Source organism: Staurois parvus, unplaced genomic scaffold (assembly GCF_062004578.1).
Source record: "Staurois parvus isolate SC_StPar_1 unplaced genomic scaffold, SC_StPar_1.0 ptg001719l, whole genome shotgun sequence".
NCBI classification, from domain to species: Eukaryota; Metazoa; Chordata; class Amphibia; order Anura; family Ranidae; genus Staurois; species Staurois parvus.
In genome coordinates, this window is record NW_028319515.1 from 73,881 (window position 1) to 92,140 (window position 18,260).

At 45.7% G+C, this 18,260-nt stretch overlaps 1 protein-coding gene across 2 annotated transcripts in view; it reads left to right on the forward strand.

Annotated features, from left to right (window-relative positions):
- LOC149434650 (protein mono-ADP-ribosyltransferase PARP14-like) overlaps positions 1-18,260 on the forward strand; it is a 152,737-nt gene that overhangs the window by 51,415 nt on the left and 83,062 nt on the right. The window contains exons 15-20 of one of the 2 annotated variants that reach the window (XM_089663557.1): positions 978-1,067; positions 4,191-4,394; positions 5,658-5,894; positions 7,430-7,873; positions 12,511-12,644; positions 15,351-15,384. In XM_089663557.1, coding sequence (XP_089519683.1) covers positions 978-1,067; positions 4,191-4,394; positions 5,658-5,894; positions 7,430-7,873; positions 12,511-12,644; positions 15,351-15,384 — 1,143 coding nt within the window. The remainder of the gene's footprint in view (positions 1-977; positions 1,068-4,190; positions 4,395-5,657; positions 5,895-7,429; positions 7,874-12,510; positions 12,645-15,350; positions 15,385-18,260) is intronic. The other variant, XM_089663558.1, reaches the window with a different exon arrangement.

Genomic DNA, 18,260 nt, shown 5'->3' on the forward strand with positions numbered 1-18,260 from the left:
TCTCTGCCAATCCCTCCACTGGCCTCCATTCAGTGTCCTCCACCCTTCTCTGCCAATCCCTCCACTGGCTTCCATTCAGTGTCCTCCACCCCTCTCTGCCAATCCCTCCACTGGCTTCCACTCAGTGTCCTCCACCCCTCTCTGCCAATCCCTTCACTGACCTCCACTCAGTGTCCTCCACCCCTCTCTGCCAATCCCTCCACTGGCTTCCATTCAGTGTCCTCCACCCCTCTCTGCCAATCCCTCCACTGGCCTCCACTCAGTGTCCTCCACCCCTCTCTGCCAATCCCTCCACTGACCTCCATTCAGTGTCCTCCACCCCTCTCTGCCATTCCCTTCACTGACCTCCATTCAGTGTCCTCCACCCTCTCTGTCAATCCCTCCACTGGCCCCCACTCAGTGTCCTCCACCCCTCTCTGCCAATCCCTCCACTGGCTTCCCATTGCTCAACGGATAAAATTCAAAACATTAACAATAACATATAAAGCCATTTATAACTCCGCCCTAAATTACATCACCAATCTTGTCTCCAAATATCACCCAAACTGTCCTCTCCGATCCTCCCATTACCTCCTACTCTATAGCACCCTTGTCTCCTCTTCCCATTCTCATCTCCAGGACTTCTCCAGAGCTTCTCCCATCCTCTGGAACTCTCTACCCCATTTTATCAGACTATCGCCTACTCTGCACACTTTTAGGCGATCTCTGAAAACCGATCTCTTCAGGGAAGCCTGTCCTGCCTTCAGCTAATAATGGAATCTTTTATTCCTCCTACCAGTCCATCCCCCACAGTTACTACCTTTTGTAACACCAGCCCCTCCCTCTTAGATTGTAAGCTCCCAGGATCAGGGCCCTCCTATCACTCTTGTATTGAACTGTATTGTTGCTGTATTGTCTCCCGTTATATTGTAAAGTGCTGAGCAAACTGTTGGTGACATATATCCTGTATAATAATAACAATAACTATTTATAATTAGCAGGCCGGCTTTCAGAAATAATCCGCTACTTCCAATCTGAGGGGAGTGCTGGATCCCCCAGTGAGCAGAAAAACAACCAACAAGAAACAGGTAAGCTCACTGAGGGCCCTCAGAACTAGATGGCAAGGATTAGATGTGAAGGAAAGAGAATTCTCATTTGAAATTGAGCACTGTCCCTTTAACCCCTCGCCTACCGGGCCCTTCCCCCCCCTTCCTGCCCAGGACAATTTTCAGCTTTCAGCGCTGTCCCCCTTTACACTGTACCCATATGACATTTGTATCAGTTTATCACACAAATAGCACTTTCTTTTGGTGGTATGCACTCCCCGTTGGGTGTTTTATTTTTTGCTGTATAAACAAAAAAAGAGCAAAAAATTTGTATAAAAAAGTTTTTCTTTGTTTCTATTATAAAATTTAGCAAACAGGTAATTTTTCTCCTTCACTGATGGGTACTGATGAGGCGGCATGGATAGTCAGCACTGATGAGGTGGCACAGATAGTCAGCACTGATGGGCACTGATGAGGTGGCACGGATAGTCAGCACTGATGGGCACTGATGAGGTGGCATGGATAGGCAGTACTGATGGGCACTGATGAGGTGGCACGGATAGTCAGCACTGATGGGCACTGATGAGGCAGCACTGATGGGCACTGATAGGAAGCACTGATAGGTGGCATTGATAGGTGGCACTGATGAGCTGGCACTGATAATGCTCAACTGATAGTTGGCACTGATAGGCAACACTGATGGGCAGTACTGATTGGTGGCACTGACTGACGGCACTTCTGGGCACTGACTGGTGCCACTGCTGGGCACTGATGGGTGGCACTGCTGGGCACAGGTGGGTGGAACTGATGGGCACAGGCAGGTGGCACTGATAGCTACAGGTTGGCAGCATTGATGGGTACACGTGGGCATTGCTGATGGGCACAGGTGGGTGGCACAGGCGGGTGGCACTGCTAGTCACTTCTGGGCACAGGTAGGAGGTACTAATGGGCACAGGTGGGATGCACTGATGGGTACAGATGGGTGGCACTGTTGAGCACTGATCATCAGTGCCCTGATGATCAGTGCTGATCCCTTCCCTTCTCGGCAGTACTTTCTTCACGCTGTGACAGGGTGAGGAAAGTGATGTCGATAACCGACAACTGTATTTATCTGGTGATCTGCTGTGCCATTGGACACAGCTGATCACGTGGTAAAAGGCTGCTGTGATTGGCCTTTTACCGTATCACGTGATCAGCTGTGTCCGTAGAACACAGCAATCGGCGGCGGTGCCGGGTGCGCGCAGGGGGCATGTTCTGGGAGGACATCCATGGACGCCCTCCCAGAGCTAGACAACTGCGCTGTAGCTGTCTTTCAGTTATAGCGCGGTTGGAAAGTGGATAAGAACACTAAAGTGTTTTCTGTGCGCTCATTGGAGCCCAGTTGGTATTAAGTTGAGTTAAGGTGTGGAATATAGTTCCTTCGGATGGCAACACAAAGATAGTGAAGGAACAAAGGAGATTTAACACTTTTCCTCTTGATGGTAGCAAATTAGGGTGGGGTCCCCTTTAAAACACTAAACAGGGAGCAGGCTTGAAGTAATGAATAGCAACAATTGGCATAAGTGTAAATGGACAAAAGACAACTCCCTCTGAATATCAAAGGCAAAATGATCAGTAGAAGGAATCCTGCTTTGTTGGCATTGCTGTATCCTGGCCTGCAACTGTATGTCCTGCGGTCAGCTTGTAGAAATAAACTGTAATGCAGATGTGTCCCAACAATGGCGGCTGGGAGAACTAGGCCACAACCTGAAGTGATATATGTAATGTTCACAACTATGTGTAGGTAGATAGCTGAGGTGGCAAACTGTCAGTATTCACTCGGTTAGTGGGTGTATGGGTCTCTCACCCGGTCAGAGTAGTCGGGCAGATTGTAGCGGCGTGTCAGGTTGGCCTGCTAGGCAGCGTGCCGGACCGGGTGGTCAGTAGGCTCTTTTCGCTCTTCCCCTCTCTCCAACCCTGGCTCCGCGGCCTAGTTCAGCACCGTCCGAGGAGAGGTGCGAACCTCCTGCGGGGAGGATCTGGGTCACGGCGTCAGGGTGACGCCATACGATCCAGACTTCGTATCGCGTGAACGAAAGTTTGTGTGCTTACGAACACAGTCCGGACAAAGGCCGCGGTCATGTGAGCGCGACCCGTGTCCAGGGGGGCGTGCCTCATTGCTGAGCAACGAGGCATGCTGCCGACGGCCCGCCCCAGTTACCAGGATGAACGGGAAACGTCTATCACCGGTTTAAGAGACCGATGCTAGGCTCTCCTGGCCATCCATTCTGCTGTGCAGCCACTGAGCGATCCCATCCGCGGCGGGAACTTCGTGGCCAGACTCTGCCTAAGACCCCATTGGATACAGGGGGGACCCCAGAAGCTGCCTGAGGCCACATGTCACTCTGCCTGAGACCGCATACCAGCCTGCCTGAGACCACACATCAGCCTGCCTGAGACCACATATCAGCTCTGCCTGAGATCGCATGCCAGCCTGCCTGAGACCACACATCAGCTCTGCCTGAGGCCACACATCAGCTCTGCCTGAGACCGCATGCCTGCCTGCCTGAGACCGCATGCCAGCACTGCGTGAGTGCATGCTCCCCCCTGTTTTACCTGAAATGTCTGTGAACTGCCCCTCTACCTCACTGTTGGATTACAAACTGCTGTAGAGACTTTAACTTTGCCCACCGGGGCTGGATTACAAGTATTTTGGGCTCTCTCTCTGTGCTACTCCCCCATTGATGCGGTCACCCACCCTGCAATTGAGTGACTGTTATTTGTTTCAATAAAGCTTTGTGTTTGCCATCTGCTTTGGGTGTTCTGTCCCGCTTACCCTCGGTCACAGAGATGTTCTGTCCATGTGAGTGACCCTGAATGGCAGGCCACCATCATCTAATGTCCATTTTAATGTATTGCAAGTAATAACATTTCAATGGGTTCCACAAATGACAGGTAGAAAATGTAATTCCAGAAAAATAAAATAAACTGCCAACTGTTGTCATGGGAAACACAGACAAAGCTGAGAATGTTCTGGAGGAGGAAGGAGGACGTTACCACGACCCATGGCTGAGCTTTATATGTACATAATGGGAAGGATAACTATGGATGGTTGGAGATAGTTGGGACAGAGCAGTAATATGTCCATGTTTAATGCAGTTTTATCATTCCTTCCAATTTTTACAGGGAAACCAACTCCAGAGAAAGAAGAGGTGTCACCCAGCCACTCGTCCCCTCTGGTTCTGATTGAGAATATCCAGGACAGCCACAATCCTCAGATGTTAAACCTTCTGGTGGAGAATAACAGTGACAGATCCATGGACACGGACTTCTACATAGAGAGGATTCCTGAGATCCAATCTGCCGTCATCACCTTCACACGTGATATAGGTCAGACACCCAACAAAGACAACGATTTATGAACAACTCCATAACAACAAATCAAATTCCATGTTTTATCTTAGAGTTCTTCTTAGAGAGCAGAAGATGACATGTGATTGGTTGGTTTGGGCTGTGGAAATATTTCTCTTTTTCCTCCGTTTTACATTAATCAGTGACTTGATGTGAGGGAAGTTGCAGGGCCAACATTTGGAGAAGGACCCTCCTGTGAACTGCTCACTAATTCTTTACCATGCTAGACAGTCTTGTCAAGGCGTCCAACCCTAACAGGCCTTACCTTGTGTGGCCGATGTTTGCACCATTATGGGGGTAAAATAAATAGAATAATTGCACATATGAACTGCACTCCACAGATTGGGAACCACTATTGACGTATCGCTACCACCGACATCCAATCAGTACCAAACCAGGCAGGAGGCATGCATGTATATAGATGGGAGGGTGATGGCTTTAATCCATTTTATGATGCCCATCAGGCCCAGTAATGGGACCTCTCCGAGGCTTCAGACAGCAACTTTCAGGACCGATTCATACCGGAACATGCTCCTTCCCGTGTGTTTCCTTCATGTTCCCATGTGGTCCAGTTTTGCAGCCCATTCATTTGAATGGGCTGCAAATGCACTGGAATGTGGAAAAAGTACTGCAAGAGCTACTTGTTCAGCACGCACTGCACCAAATTGTATGCAACTACCGTACCATAATGCACTGCATTTGTGAGATGTATTTGGGGCCCCATTATCAATTCATTGGCCCCCCACACACTGTGTTTTGGTGTGCACTGGCCCTCAGGCTAGATGGAGAAACTGAGCAAAATGTAAAAATGCACATCAGGACAAAATAGAATACAAAACATAGTCAGTACATCTCCTCGGTACATACACTTTTCATTTTTTTTAAACCCTTGGCACTGGCACCTCCCAGCCCTTTCATGGAGTTTCAGATGCTGGAAGGCGGGGCTTCTGATCATGTGACCGGATGTCACATAATCAAATAGCTCCTGCATAAATGTTGTTTTATTATGGACAGTAAATTACCACATTATGGCCATTAGATGGAGCTGGGGAGCAAAGGAAATACATACATCTTTGTAATAAGAGATACAATGTAACAATTCTAGAGAACACTAGAGGGAATCAGCACATAAATGTAACCCAATAGTTCCATGATCTTTAAGCAAATGCCAGAATACTAGGGCTGGGCTGGGAATATACGTGTATCTACGTATTCACTGGGATGTGATGTCTCTATTCACAGATATTGCAGATTTCATTGAAAAATTCTCCGGTATCCCAAAAATAAAACAGCATAAACTGACAGCAAAGAGTCTGGAAGAAACCAGAAGTGTCCGAGTGGAGGGGATCCCCCCCAATACCCTGGAGGACATGGTCACACTTTACTTCGAGAGCGCAAGGAACGGAGGAGGGAGTGTAGAAGATGTGGAGATGTTATCGGATGAAAGAGCCGCGCTGGTCACATTTCACCAGGCAGGAGGTGAGAGGGATAGAGGCTGAGGGCGCTGGGGGTGGGGGATGGTAATGTCTGGGGCAGGAGGGGGTAGACCAGATACTGTATATTATCACGCTCATGTCCAGGACAAGGGGTGGGCGGGAGGGGCGGCTGCTCTGGGCGCAATGGTTTGCTGTAGGGATGGGGATGCCTTCCTTCTGTTACAAGGCTGACAGGAGTAGTGACAGCGGCATCACCACTCCTGTCAGCCCAGCACTGGGAGTGGCAAAGGGAGAGCCAAGAGGCAGCACGGGCTGTGTTCTCTCTCCCACTCCTTCCTACCTCTTGTGGTTGGACCGCATTGCAAAAAACTGCGCACTTCCAGGTCGATGCAAAACCTGATCGGGAGCTGCACAGCGATTTTGACAATTGACAGCTGTGCATTGGATCCCCTAACCTTGTACATCATGAAAGGGGGGGAGGGGGTGCATTTTGGCGTCTTTGCCCTGGGCACTGGATGACCATGTCCCGGCACTGGATGACCATGTCCCAGCACTGGATGACCATGTCCCGGCACTGGATGACCATGTCCCGGCACTGGTCATGCTCTGCAAAAAATCAAGCACTGGCAGCAAGGGCCACAGAGGGCCACAGAGTTCCACCTACTTACTGCATATTTAAGTGCTGAACACATTCTTTATTGAGAAGCCATAGCTGTACTTTATGTTCCTTTTCTCTTTACTTCCCCAGAACATCACTGCAAAGGACACCTAAATCTCTAGTAGCCTAACCTCCCAGAAGTGCTATGGTAAAGCCTAGAGAGAAAACAGAGAGGCTTCATTGTATTACACTTTGTATTACTATTCCAAAACTTTACTAATAGCTTCACCAATACAAAAAAGCCGATATTTTCCACCTTCTTCATTTTCAGCTTGTTTTGCTACAAAAATGATACTATAGAGCCGGGTCTCCAAGCTTCCTAAGCAAAGGGCCAGTTTGCTGTCCTTCAGACTTTAGGGGGCCAGACTGTGGCCATGAGGAGTAGAAAATGTCCCGTCATCAGTGAGAGTAAACAATGCTCCATCATCGGTGCCATTACGCCCCATCATTGGTGTCATTGGGAGGAATTGTGTCCCTTCATTGGTGACAGTGGGGGGAATTATGCCTCATTATTGGTACCAATGGATAAAAGAAAGCAAAGATAAAAGCAAGCAAAGAGCCCCAGTTTGGAGACCCCTACAACAGAGCAGTCGTTCTCAACCTTTCTGCTCCAGAGAAAAGTCTCTTACTTTGGTTGACACCCTTTCAGACAGCGAAAAATATAATTGGCGTCATGAAGCTGGATCTGTCAGGTGGCGTTGGACCCGGAACTAGGCAGGCATCATGGAATGTGAATTTAATCAGCCAAAGTTCAAGGAACCCCTAGCAGCCTCTCAAGGAGCCCTAGTTGAGAATGACTGATATGAAATAATAATCGTATTATATGTGTTGCCAAGAGGGCTAACACTACTTCTGATGTATCCCTGATTATTGCTGCCTCTCTTATCCTCTAACAAGCATTTTATTTCTTTTTATTGCAGTTCTGAGGACGGTGATGACAAAGCAGCATGTGCTAGACAATGAGACAATATCCGTGTACCCATATTACCCATCCATTGGTCATTGCTTGTATGGGAAGGAAGGCCCTCATATGGAAATACCTGATTCAGTAGAAATCCCCATCAGTCCACATATACTGGCATTCATTTTGAAGGATGAACAGATAAAACTAAATGCTGAAAAAGAAATGTCCGATGTTTACTGTGATATTACTTGGCCAAATGTAGACCACCCCACTCCTGTCATCAAACTGTCTTTACCCAGGAACCTCTCCAGTCATCTCCGAACCTTGGCAAAGATAGTTCCAACATGGAGCGATAACGTCCACAAAAAGTTTAAATCTTTTATTTTGGAGTATAAGGCTGCAGAGCGTGAACTGAAGCCACCGGTGTGGGAAGACATCAAAGAAAAGATGTCTAGTTCAGGTAGGTACCGGGGTGGGGGCATTATAACATACTACTAGAAGGAGGAGGCAGGTTAGTACCGAGGACTGGAGGGTATCCTCATATACTACAAGGAGGAGGCAGGTAAGTACTGAGGACTGGAGAGGGATTCTCATACACTACAAGGAGGAGTCTTGTGAGGAGGATGTCAGCCTTACTTTGCGAACACTGGTTGGATGTCCATCAAGTCAAAGTGGATGAGACTACATTCACCACCTGGATACCCCAGGGATACTGGGCAGTTGGCTCAGATCCCCAACAGCATGATGGAGTCAGCCCAGTCACCCTGTCTTCTTTCCAGCGGCTGAGAGGACATCAGGGAGAAGAACCAGTCCGTACTTCTTCCCAGCGGTGGGTATGTTCTACGAGAGAGGCAGAGATTGGCTGGGTGAGCAATGCTTTGTGTGGGACAATTTGCTTGGGGTACTGTGTGGGTGCTGGCATTGGGGGACTGGAAGTACAGAGTAACTTCGGAGTCCACCCATCTGGGGTCTCCTGTGCTAGTCTCCTATCAAAAGGGGAGATATGTGAAGGGAGTCACTTTGGGTGGGGGGCCCATGGAACCCAGCTCACTTTGGAGAGGTGGGGAGACCCCTTTCTCAGCTCCCCATATCCCTCTTATGTGTAAGTAACCCTGTGCCTGTTAGGGGTACAGGGTGATCTGTCCTAATATTGGGGTGGGGGGTTGTGGATTGTTTGGTGTTATGTGGTTACATCTAGAGATGAGCGAATTTTTCAAAAATTCGATTCGGCTGATTCGCCGAATTTGCGGGAGAAATTCGATTCGATGCGAATTTATTCGCTGCGAATTTAACTTATTTAAAGGGTTTCTAGGCTTCAGAGAGCCTTTATATTAGTGCAGAACACTGTACCTTTAATTTAAATGCCCTTGGAGTCTGCTGGGGAAGAGAAATAATACTGTCTGTCAGTATGACATGCAGATGAGTGCCGTCGATCTTAGAATCACCGCACACTTCACTCATTTGGGCAGTCACGGGGCACGACGAAGAAGAAGATGAAGAATGAAAAGAAGAATGAAAAGAAGGAGAAGAAGAATGAAAAGAAGAATGAAAAGAAGAAGAAGAAGAATGAAAAGAAGAAGAAGAAGAATGAAAAGAAGAAGAAGAAGAAGAATGAAAAGAAGAATGAGAAGAAGAATGAAAAGAAGAATTAAAAGAAGAATGAAAAGAAGAATTAAAAGAAGAATGAGAAGAATGAAAAGAAGAATGAAAAGAAGAAGAAGAAGAATGAAAAGACGAAGAAGAAGAATGAAAAGAAGAATAAAAAGAAGAAGAAGAAGAATGAAAAGAAGAAGAAGAAGAATTAAAAGAAGAATGAAAAGAAGAAGAAGAAGAATGAAAAGAAGAAGAAGAAGAATGAAAAGAAGAATGAAAAGAAGAAGAAGAAGAATGAAAAGAAGAAGAAGAAGAAGAATGAAAAGAAGAATGAAAAGAAGAAGAAGAAGAATGAAAAGAAGAATGACAAGAAGAAGAAGAAGAAGAATGACAAGAAGAAGAAGAAGAATGAAAAGAAGAAGAAGAAGAATGAAAAGAAGAATGAAAAGAAGAAGAAGAAGAATGAAAAGAAGAAGAAGAAGAATGAAAAGAATAAGAAGAAGAATGAAAAGAATAAGAAGAAGAATGAAAAGAAGAAGAATAAAAAGAAGAATGAAAAGAAGAATGAAAAGAAGAAGAAGAATGAAAAGAAGAAGAAGAAGAATGAAAAGAAGAAGAAGAATGAAAAGAAGAATGAAAAGAAGAAGAATGAAAAGAAGAAGAATGAAAAGAAGAAGAAGAAGAATGAAAAGAAGAATGAGAAGAAGAATGAAAAGAAGAATGAGAAGAATGAAAAGAAGAATGAAAAGAAGAAGAAGAATGAAAAGAAGAAGAAGAAGAATGAAAAGAAGAATGAGAAGAAGAATGAAAAGAAGAATGAAAAGAAGAAGAAGAAGAATGAAAAGAAGAAGAAGAATGAAAAGAAGAATGAAAAGAAGAAGAAGAATGAAAAGAAGAATGAAAAGAAGAAGAAGAAGAATGAAAAGAAGAAGAATGAAAAGAAGAATGAAAAGAAGAAGGAGAATGAAAAGAATAAGAAGAAGAATGAAAAGAATAAGAAGAAGAATGAAAAGAAGAAGAAGAAGAATGAAAAGAAGAATGAAAAGATGAAGAAGAAGAATGAAAAGAAGAAGAAGAAGAATGAAAAGAAGAATGACAAGAAGAAGAAGAATGACAAGAAGAAGAAGAAGAATGAAAAGAAGAAGAAGAAGAATGAAAAGAAGAATGAAAAGAAGAAGAAGAAGAATGAAAAAAAGAAGAAGAAGAATGAAAAGAAGAAGAATGAAAAGAAGAATGAAAAGAAGAAGAAGAAGAATGAAAAGAAGAATGAAAAGAAGAAGAAGAAGAATGAAAAGAATGAAAAGAAGAAGAAGAAGAATGAAAAGAAGAAGAAGAAGAATGAAAAGAAGAATGAAAAGAAGAAGAAGAAGAATGAAAAGAAGAAGAAGAAGAATGAAAAGAAGAATGAAAAGAAGAAGAAGAAGAAGAAGAAGAAGAAGAAGAAGAATGAAAAGAAGAAGAATGAAAAGAAGAATGAAAAGAAGAAGAAGAATGAAAAGAAGAAGAAGAAGAATGAAAAGAAGAATGAAAAGAAGAAGAAGAAGAATGAAAAGAAGAAGAAGAAGAATGAAAAGAAGAATGACAAGAAGAAGAAGAAGAATGACAAGAAGAAGAATGAAAAGAAGAAGAAGAAGAATGAAAAGAAGAAGAATAATGAAAAGAAGAAGAAGAAGAAGAATGAAAAGAAGAAGAATGAAAAGAAGAATGAAAAGAAGAAGAAGAAGAATGAAAAGAAGAAGAGGAATGAAAAGAAGAAGAAGAAGAATGAAAAGAAGAAGAAGAAGAATGAAAAGAAGAAGAAGAAGAATGAAAAGAAGAATGAAAAGAAGAAGAAGAAGAATGAAAAGAAGAAGAAGAAAAATGAAAAGAAGAATGAAAAGAAGAAGAAGAAGAATGAAAAGAAGAATGAAAAGAAGAAGAAGAAGAAGAAGAAGAATGAAAAGAAGAAGAAGAATGAAAAGAAGAAGAATTCCAGTACAGCAAAAAGTGTATCTGCAGAGAGTTCCTCTATTTCTGACAGTTCTCTGACAGTTCCTTCACATTTACAGCGGTTGAAACATTGTATCTATTTATTTCAGAATAAAAACATCTGTATCCTAAATGGAAACAAATAGATACAATGTTTCAACCGCTGTAAATGAACTGTCAGAAATAGCGGAGCTCTCTGCAGTGACACTTTTGCCGGCTGATCGGGAAAAATTCGATTCGTGCACCCGAAGTTTGCTAAAATTCGGATTCGATGCGAATCGAATTTTTCCTGAAATTCGAAATGAATTCCACTTCGCCAGGTTCGATTCGCTCATCTCTAGTTACATCCCATTGTTCTATTGTGTGTATTGGTTGGTGGAGGGTGTCTCCAGCAGCCCTCCCTCCTGGTGGGACTGTATATTGGTGTGTCTGTTGTTACTAAATGTAGATTGCCCACCCTGTGTCATTATGCAGGGAGAGGGGGTTGTTCCCTGAGTGTATATTTCTTGTATCTGTGTTCAAATAAAATAGTCTAATCTGGTTTACCTCAAGACTGATGTCCTCTAGTCTTGTATGGTCAGCGGTGGTGTCTGTTGTCGGTGTTCGGACGGGGAAGCAGTATTCTAACGGAAGTAACCAAGCGCAGTCTGGGGTCGGTTCTGTAACACTCATACACTACAAGGAGGAGGCAGGTAAGTACTGAGGAATGGAGGAGATCCTTATATACTACAAGGAGAGGGCAGGTAAGTACTGAGGACTGGAGGGGATCCCCATACACAACAAGGAAGATGCAGGTAAGTATTGAGGAATGGAGGGGATCCTCATATACTACAAAGAGAGGGGGCAGGTAAGTACTGAGGACTGGATGGGATCCTCATACACTACAAGGAGGGGGCAGGTAAGTACTGAGGACTGGAGGGGATCCTCATACACTACAAGGAGGGGGCAGGTAAGTACTGAGGACTGGAGGGGATCCTCATACACTACAAGGAGGGGGCAGGTAAGTACTGAGGACTGGAGGGGATCCTCATACACTACAAGGAGGAGGCAGGTAAGTACTGAGGACTGGAGGGGATCCTCATACACTAAAAGGAGGAGGCAGGTAAGTACCGAGGACTGGAGGGGATCCTCGTACACTACAAGGGGGGGGGGCAGGTAAGTACTGAGGACTGGAGGGGATCCTCATACACTACAAGGAGGAGGCAGGTAAGTACTGAGGACTGGAGGGGATCCTCATACACTACAAGGAGGAGGCAGGTAAGTACCGAGGACTGGAGGGGGAACCTCATACACTACAAGGAGGGGGCAGGTAAGTACTGAGGACTGGAGGGGATCCTCATACACTACAAGGAGGAGGCAGGTAAGTACTGAGGATTGGAGGGGATCCTCATACACTACAAGGAGGAGGCAGGTAAGTACTGAGGACTGGAGGGGATCCTCCAGGCAGGTAAGTACAGGGGGAATAGAGGAATGTAGGAAGGACAGGACTGTCTGGATGGTCCAATATACAATATCTGGGAATCTTCTCTATCGCAGCACGAGATCGGGTTCTGCAGAGGAAGGATCATGAACTGAAATTACCAGATGGAACGACATTACAGCTGGAAGTCCGATTACCGGAAGACACACAGAGTACAACGACCTCCCCACCCCCACAGGACAGAGCTGGGGTAAGTGTTGGGGTACGGGGGGGAGGGGCTCACAGGGGTGCAGGGGGGGGGAGCTCACAGGGGTGCAGGGGGGGGAGGGGCTCACAGGGGTGCAGGTTTCAGTCTCGGCCGATGTTGATGCCACCTCCGGTCTCTGAGCTCACATCTTCCATATATATGAGAACTAAATGTCACCACATTGAAGACTTTTATGGCCCATGTATGGAAGGGGCTCATTCTGTATATCTGTCAGAGGGGGGCACTCCTCTCCTGGATGATGCTGAGCACATTGTGCACCAAACATCAGGCAACATCAATCGGGTCATCGGTTCAAATCCTTACCACAGCACCACCTGCCTGGAGTTTGCATGTTCTCCCTGTGTCTGTGTGAGTTTCCTCCGGTTACTCCAGTTCCCTCCCCCATTCCAAAAACATGCCGGGAGGATAATTGGCTCCGGTCTAAATTGTCCCTAGTATGTGTATGTATTTGAGTTAGGGACCTTAGACTGTACGCTCCTCGAGGGCGGGGACCGATGTGAATGTATAATATATACATGTATAGCGCTGTGTGAATTGTTGAAGTGAAGCAGACATGCAGGAGGAAATTGTCCAATACTGAGGAGGAGAGCAGAGAGAGACGTGTTGCCTGAACCATGAATGGTAGAGGGGTCTTCTAGTGCCAGGAAGCAGAAGGATAGCTGGGACAGGGAGTGAACATGGAGAGGGAGCAGACAGAGCATCTGAGCATGCTCACTGAGGGCGTACACCTGACTGGGTATAAGAACCCTCCAGTACTTCTGGCAACAGACAAGAAATGTACTTTTTATATCATATAGTTCAGCTTTGTCCCGACCCTTCATACGAAGACAGATATGGGCCGGTCATAAATTGTCACTTTGTAGAAGATGGCGACACCATCGCAATGTAAATGTGAGTCGTCTTTAGTCTGATCCTTCATACATAAATCCCTCAGTGGATGGGTGGTGGACCCAACCCTCAGGAGTGCAATCTCAACGTCTATTAAGATATACTAGACCCCGAGGCTTGAGGTTTGGGAAATAAAAGTAGATATCTTGACCAGCCTTTTTCAACAAGGGTGTCCAGGCACAATGGGGTCCCTTCAGGTTTCTTCCGCGGGCCTTGGAAAAATGCCTAAAAAATGCCCAAAAAGTTGTATACAAGCCAGCGGGGTGGATAAATCCTGCTTTTTAGTTACAAAAAAACAGAGGTCTTTATTGTCCACCACTGCAGCCTTCCACCTGCTGGTGTCCTAACAACCAATGATGTCATCTGTTGATAAGGAAGACATCGGGCACAGCATCCTTGTTTGCCCGTCCCCTGCCCCTCTCCATCAGCACTGGGGTCACATTTGCTGAGTGAGGGAGAAGAGAAATATTGGATTGCTAGTCAGTACCAGTGTGCAAAGGTGTATTTGCTTTGGAAGAAAAAAAATCACATCTAATGTTGGATGTCCTACATGGTCTGATGTAGGTAAAACTGTTAATTGTTTTTATATTTGTAATGCCTATGAAATGTGTCGGCCTTGGACCCTTTGTTTCTTGGGTCATTTTTACAATAAAGCATCGTTGTCCAAATGCCAGGAACATGAGAAGTGACTGATGTCGTTTCTCTAGGCTAAAGGAACAGTCACAAGACAATAGACTGCTTAAAGCAAGATAAGAACTTGTTTGTGGGATTGAACGTGTTTATGACATCTAGAAATGTTACATTAGAAGATAAGAACTTGTTTAAAGATGTCTACTTGCCTGAGAAGTTGGAAATCTTTAAGTTTAGGGTAGATAAGCTTATCTGAAGCAAAAATGTGACTCCTTAGATAACGTTGATTATTCAATATAGTGGCTGGGCGTGACTCTGTGATCCTTAGGGAACCTTTCTGCTAGCTCCTCCTAGAGTGGGTGTGGTGCCCACCCACTTCAGGAAAGCAGCCAGGAAAAAGGGTTTAAAAGCCGAGAGTTTAAACGGGATCGATGGGAGCCTTCCTAGCAGCAGGGGACGCTCTGACACTGAGACTCTTGCCAAGGCTATAAGGGCTCATCGATTGGTCGCGTTTGGGACTCTTGCCAAGGCTATAAGGGCTCATCGATTGGTCGCGTTTGGGACTCTTGCCAAGGCTATAAGGGCTCATCGACTGGTCGCGTTTAGGGCTTTCCCATGATCCCCTGTGCAGTATGGTTCCGATGGGGTCTGTTCCTTCCCGTCTTCCCATAGCTTTGGCAATATATTAATTCTATGCTGTGACGCTGTCCAATGATGTGTCTATTTCATGCTGTAATGCTCACATTATTATTGGTGTGTGTTATTATGCAGATTGTGATGACTATAAGATATATCCTCCTGTGTGTTGAGTGATAATAAAAGTGGAGGTTTTGGCAGCGCAAGAATATTGCAGTTGGATTCTGTTATTTCTTGGAGTGCTGAGTGAATGCTATGATGTGCCAGGGAAGGTGTTCATTTGGTAGAGGGTCTTTCACATGCTTAGAATAATTAATGGTGTAAATGCTGATTAAAAGTACCTGTGTGACTACCTGTCTATTGTGTGTGTATATGACTTGCTTTTAGTTATTGCATCCAGCATTGCATTACAATATTTTAGAATGGGGTGCCTCGAGAAATGTGTATAATTGTAAAGGGTGCCTTGACTGAAAAAAGGCTAAGAATCACTGATCTAGATCTAATGTGATGATTGTATGGGTTTTTTTTTTGCAGGCTTGTAAAACTGAGAAGAGCCAGAAACTCCCAGGTAACTGAACAATATTGAATTTACAGGGGAGTGCATTCCAACCTATAAGCATCCACAGGAAAGTGTTTATAGCAGCCTTTCTCCATCAGGGTTCTTCCAGAGGATGCCCAGGGTTCCTCCAGAGGTTGCCCAGGGTTCCTCCAGAGGTTGCCCAGGGTTCCTCCAGAGGTTTTCCAAGTTTCCTCCAAAAGTTGCCCAGGGTTCCTCCAGACATTGCCCAAGGTTCTTCCAGAGGTTTCCTAGGGTTCCTCCAGAAGTTGCCTGAGTTTCCTTCACTTATGAGCAGTGATGGGTTAATCTCCTGGATGATGGTGCCCATATAATTCTGCCACCAACACAACTCATTCTTTCCTCTGACCACCAGTGCAAGGAAGCCCTTCACCAATGTAGGATGGAAAAGGTACCACGAATATTAAAAGGGGGTTCCCCAAAGCCTGAATATTCTCTAAAAGGTTCTTCCATGTGAAAAAGGTTGAGGAAGGCTGTATTATGGTGTGCATAAGAAATAAAGACAGTCCTCTGGAGAGTAATATGGTCCCCAAAACAAACACTGAGTAAAAAGGGTAATATACAGCCAACACACTGGCAGTTATGACAATGTACAGGAAATAAATATGTAAATGTCACAATACCCCATTGATGATAATGTGATAATTTGCTGCAATACCCAGGTGATAATAGCAGTACAAGGAAGCCCAGTATGCCTCATGAACCCCCAATTATTCCTTCCCTGTACTCAAGAAACTGTGGGCAGTGTGTGAGCCACTAAGCCCATCTCCCTCCATATCATCTCTGTGGCCACAGTGAGGTGCTGGAGGAGACCAAAGGTCAATGCCACCATCTTTGTCTTCTCTACCTTGGAATATTGGGAAGTTATAAAATAAAAATGTGTATGGCTGTAGGCTGTGGGATGGGGGACGGCCCAGGCGGTTAGCACCCAGAGGGACGGAATGGAGAGAGAGAGAGAGAGAGAGAGAGAGAGCAGTGAACAGAGGCTGGCAGTGCCTGGCCTCAGAGAGAGGCTCGGAGGCAAATGCAGTAAGCACAAGTAGCGGAGAAGTTCTCCAAGGAGCAACAATCCCCGTGCTGTCCTTCTTCCTCTGGAACCTTTTCCTACACTAAGCACACTCCCCCTGTCAAGTGAGTTCCTGTTCCTGACCCAGCCACATGCACAATGCGTGTCAACTGCAGTGAGCCAGAGCTTTTTGTAAGCTCTGCCCTCACTAAAGATGGCCACAGAGGTCACAAGAGTGGAAGTGTCCAATCTGACAGCAGCCCACCTCATGATACATACAGAGGCCTAAGAGAATGGATATTCCTCCAGTCCTCCACTCTCCCTGCAAGGTGGATGCAACAGCACCATCTGTGTAGGGAAGTCAACTTGCACCTGCCTACATGGCAAGCAAAGAACTTGCACATGCTCAGTAGCAATTTTATGGACTAATTATGTAAATTACAAATACACAAATAATGCTGTGTTTCCTAAGACTGTGTGCTAAGAGATGGTTGGCCACCCATCTTGTGCACCACTTGTCCATTGGCCAAGTCACATGTCATAATGGGAAAATGCCCCCCCCCCCAGTCGCCATCTTGGACAAACCTCTGCTTATCCAAGGAAAACCTGACCATTTTAAATAGTAACCCTTGTAGAATTGCACCAGCACTAAACAGCTCATCCACTCCCTCATCATATCACGACTCGACTACTGCAACTCCCTCCTCACTGGCCTGCCTCGCCGCTGGCTATCCCCGCTTCAGTCGATCCTGAATACGGCTGCCAGACTCATTCACCTTTCCAACCGCTCCATCTCCGCCACCCCCCTCTGCCAATCCCTCCACTGGCCTCCACTCAGTGTCCTCCACCCCCCTCTGCCAATCCCTCCACTGGCTTCCGATTGCGCAACGGATCAAATTTAAAATCCTAACACTGACGTACAAAGCTGTCCACCATACTGCCCCGAACTACATCACTGACCTAATATCCAAGTACCGCCCAGCACGCACACTCCGCTCCTCACAAGACCTCCTTCTCTCTAGTTCCCTGGTCTCCTCCTCCCATGCCCGCCTCCAGGACTTCTCCAGGGTGTCACCCATCCTCTGGAACTCCCTGCCCCAACCCATCAGATTATCACCTACTCTCCTCTCCTTTAGGCGCACCCTGAAAACCCATCTCTTCAGGGAAGCCTACCTCACCCCCTGCTAACTTGCTGACCTCCTCCACTCTTCCTACCACTCCATCCCCCACAGCTATCTCCTCCTGTACCACTGCCCCATCCCTTCTAGATTGTAAGCTCGAAAGAGCAGGGCCCTCGATCCCCTCATGTTTTGCATTGTATTGGTATTGTTCTGTCACATGTTCTGTCCCCCTTTGTAATGTACAGCGCTGAGTGAACTATTGGCGCTTTATAATACTGTATAATAATAATAATAATAATTGTAGAAGAAGAATATTTTGTCAGTAATAGTAAAAGTGAAATTTAAATTTTTAGGAGGCAGGATAGACTTCCCTAAAGAGATTTCCAAGGATCCACTAAAGGTGGACAGAGTAGGACAGATTGCGGTAGAAAGTTCCAGAGAATGGAAGAGGCTCTGGAGAAGTTCTGGAGATGGGCATGGAAGGAGGTGATGAGGGAACTAGTGAGCAGGAGGTACTGGGAGGAACAAAGAGGATGGTTTGAGTGATATTTAGAGATGTGGCTGGTCATTAGCTCGGGGAAGCCTGTGCATGTTGTTGTTAGTAGTCTGAATTTTATTCATTGGGCAAAGGAAAGCCAGTGGAGGGATAGGCAGAGAGGAGAAGCAGACACTGAATGGTTGGTGAGGTGGATGACTGGCAGGAGCCTTCATGATGGACTGAGGGTGGGATGGCTTGTGTA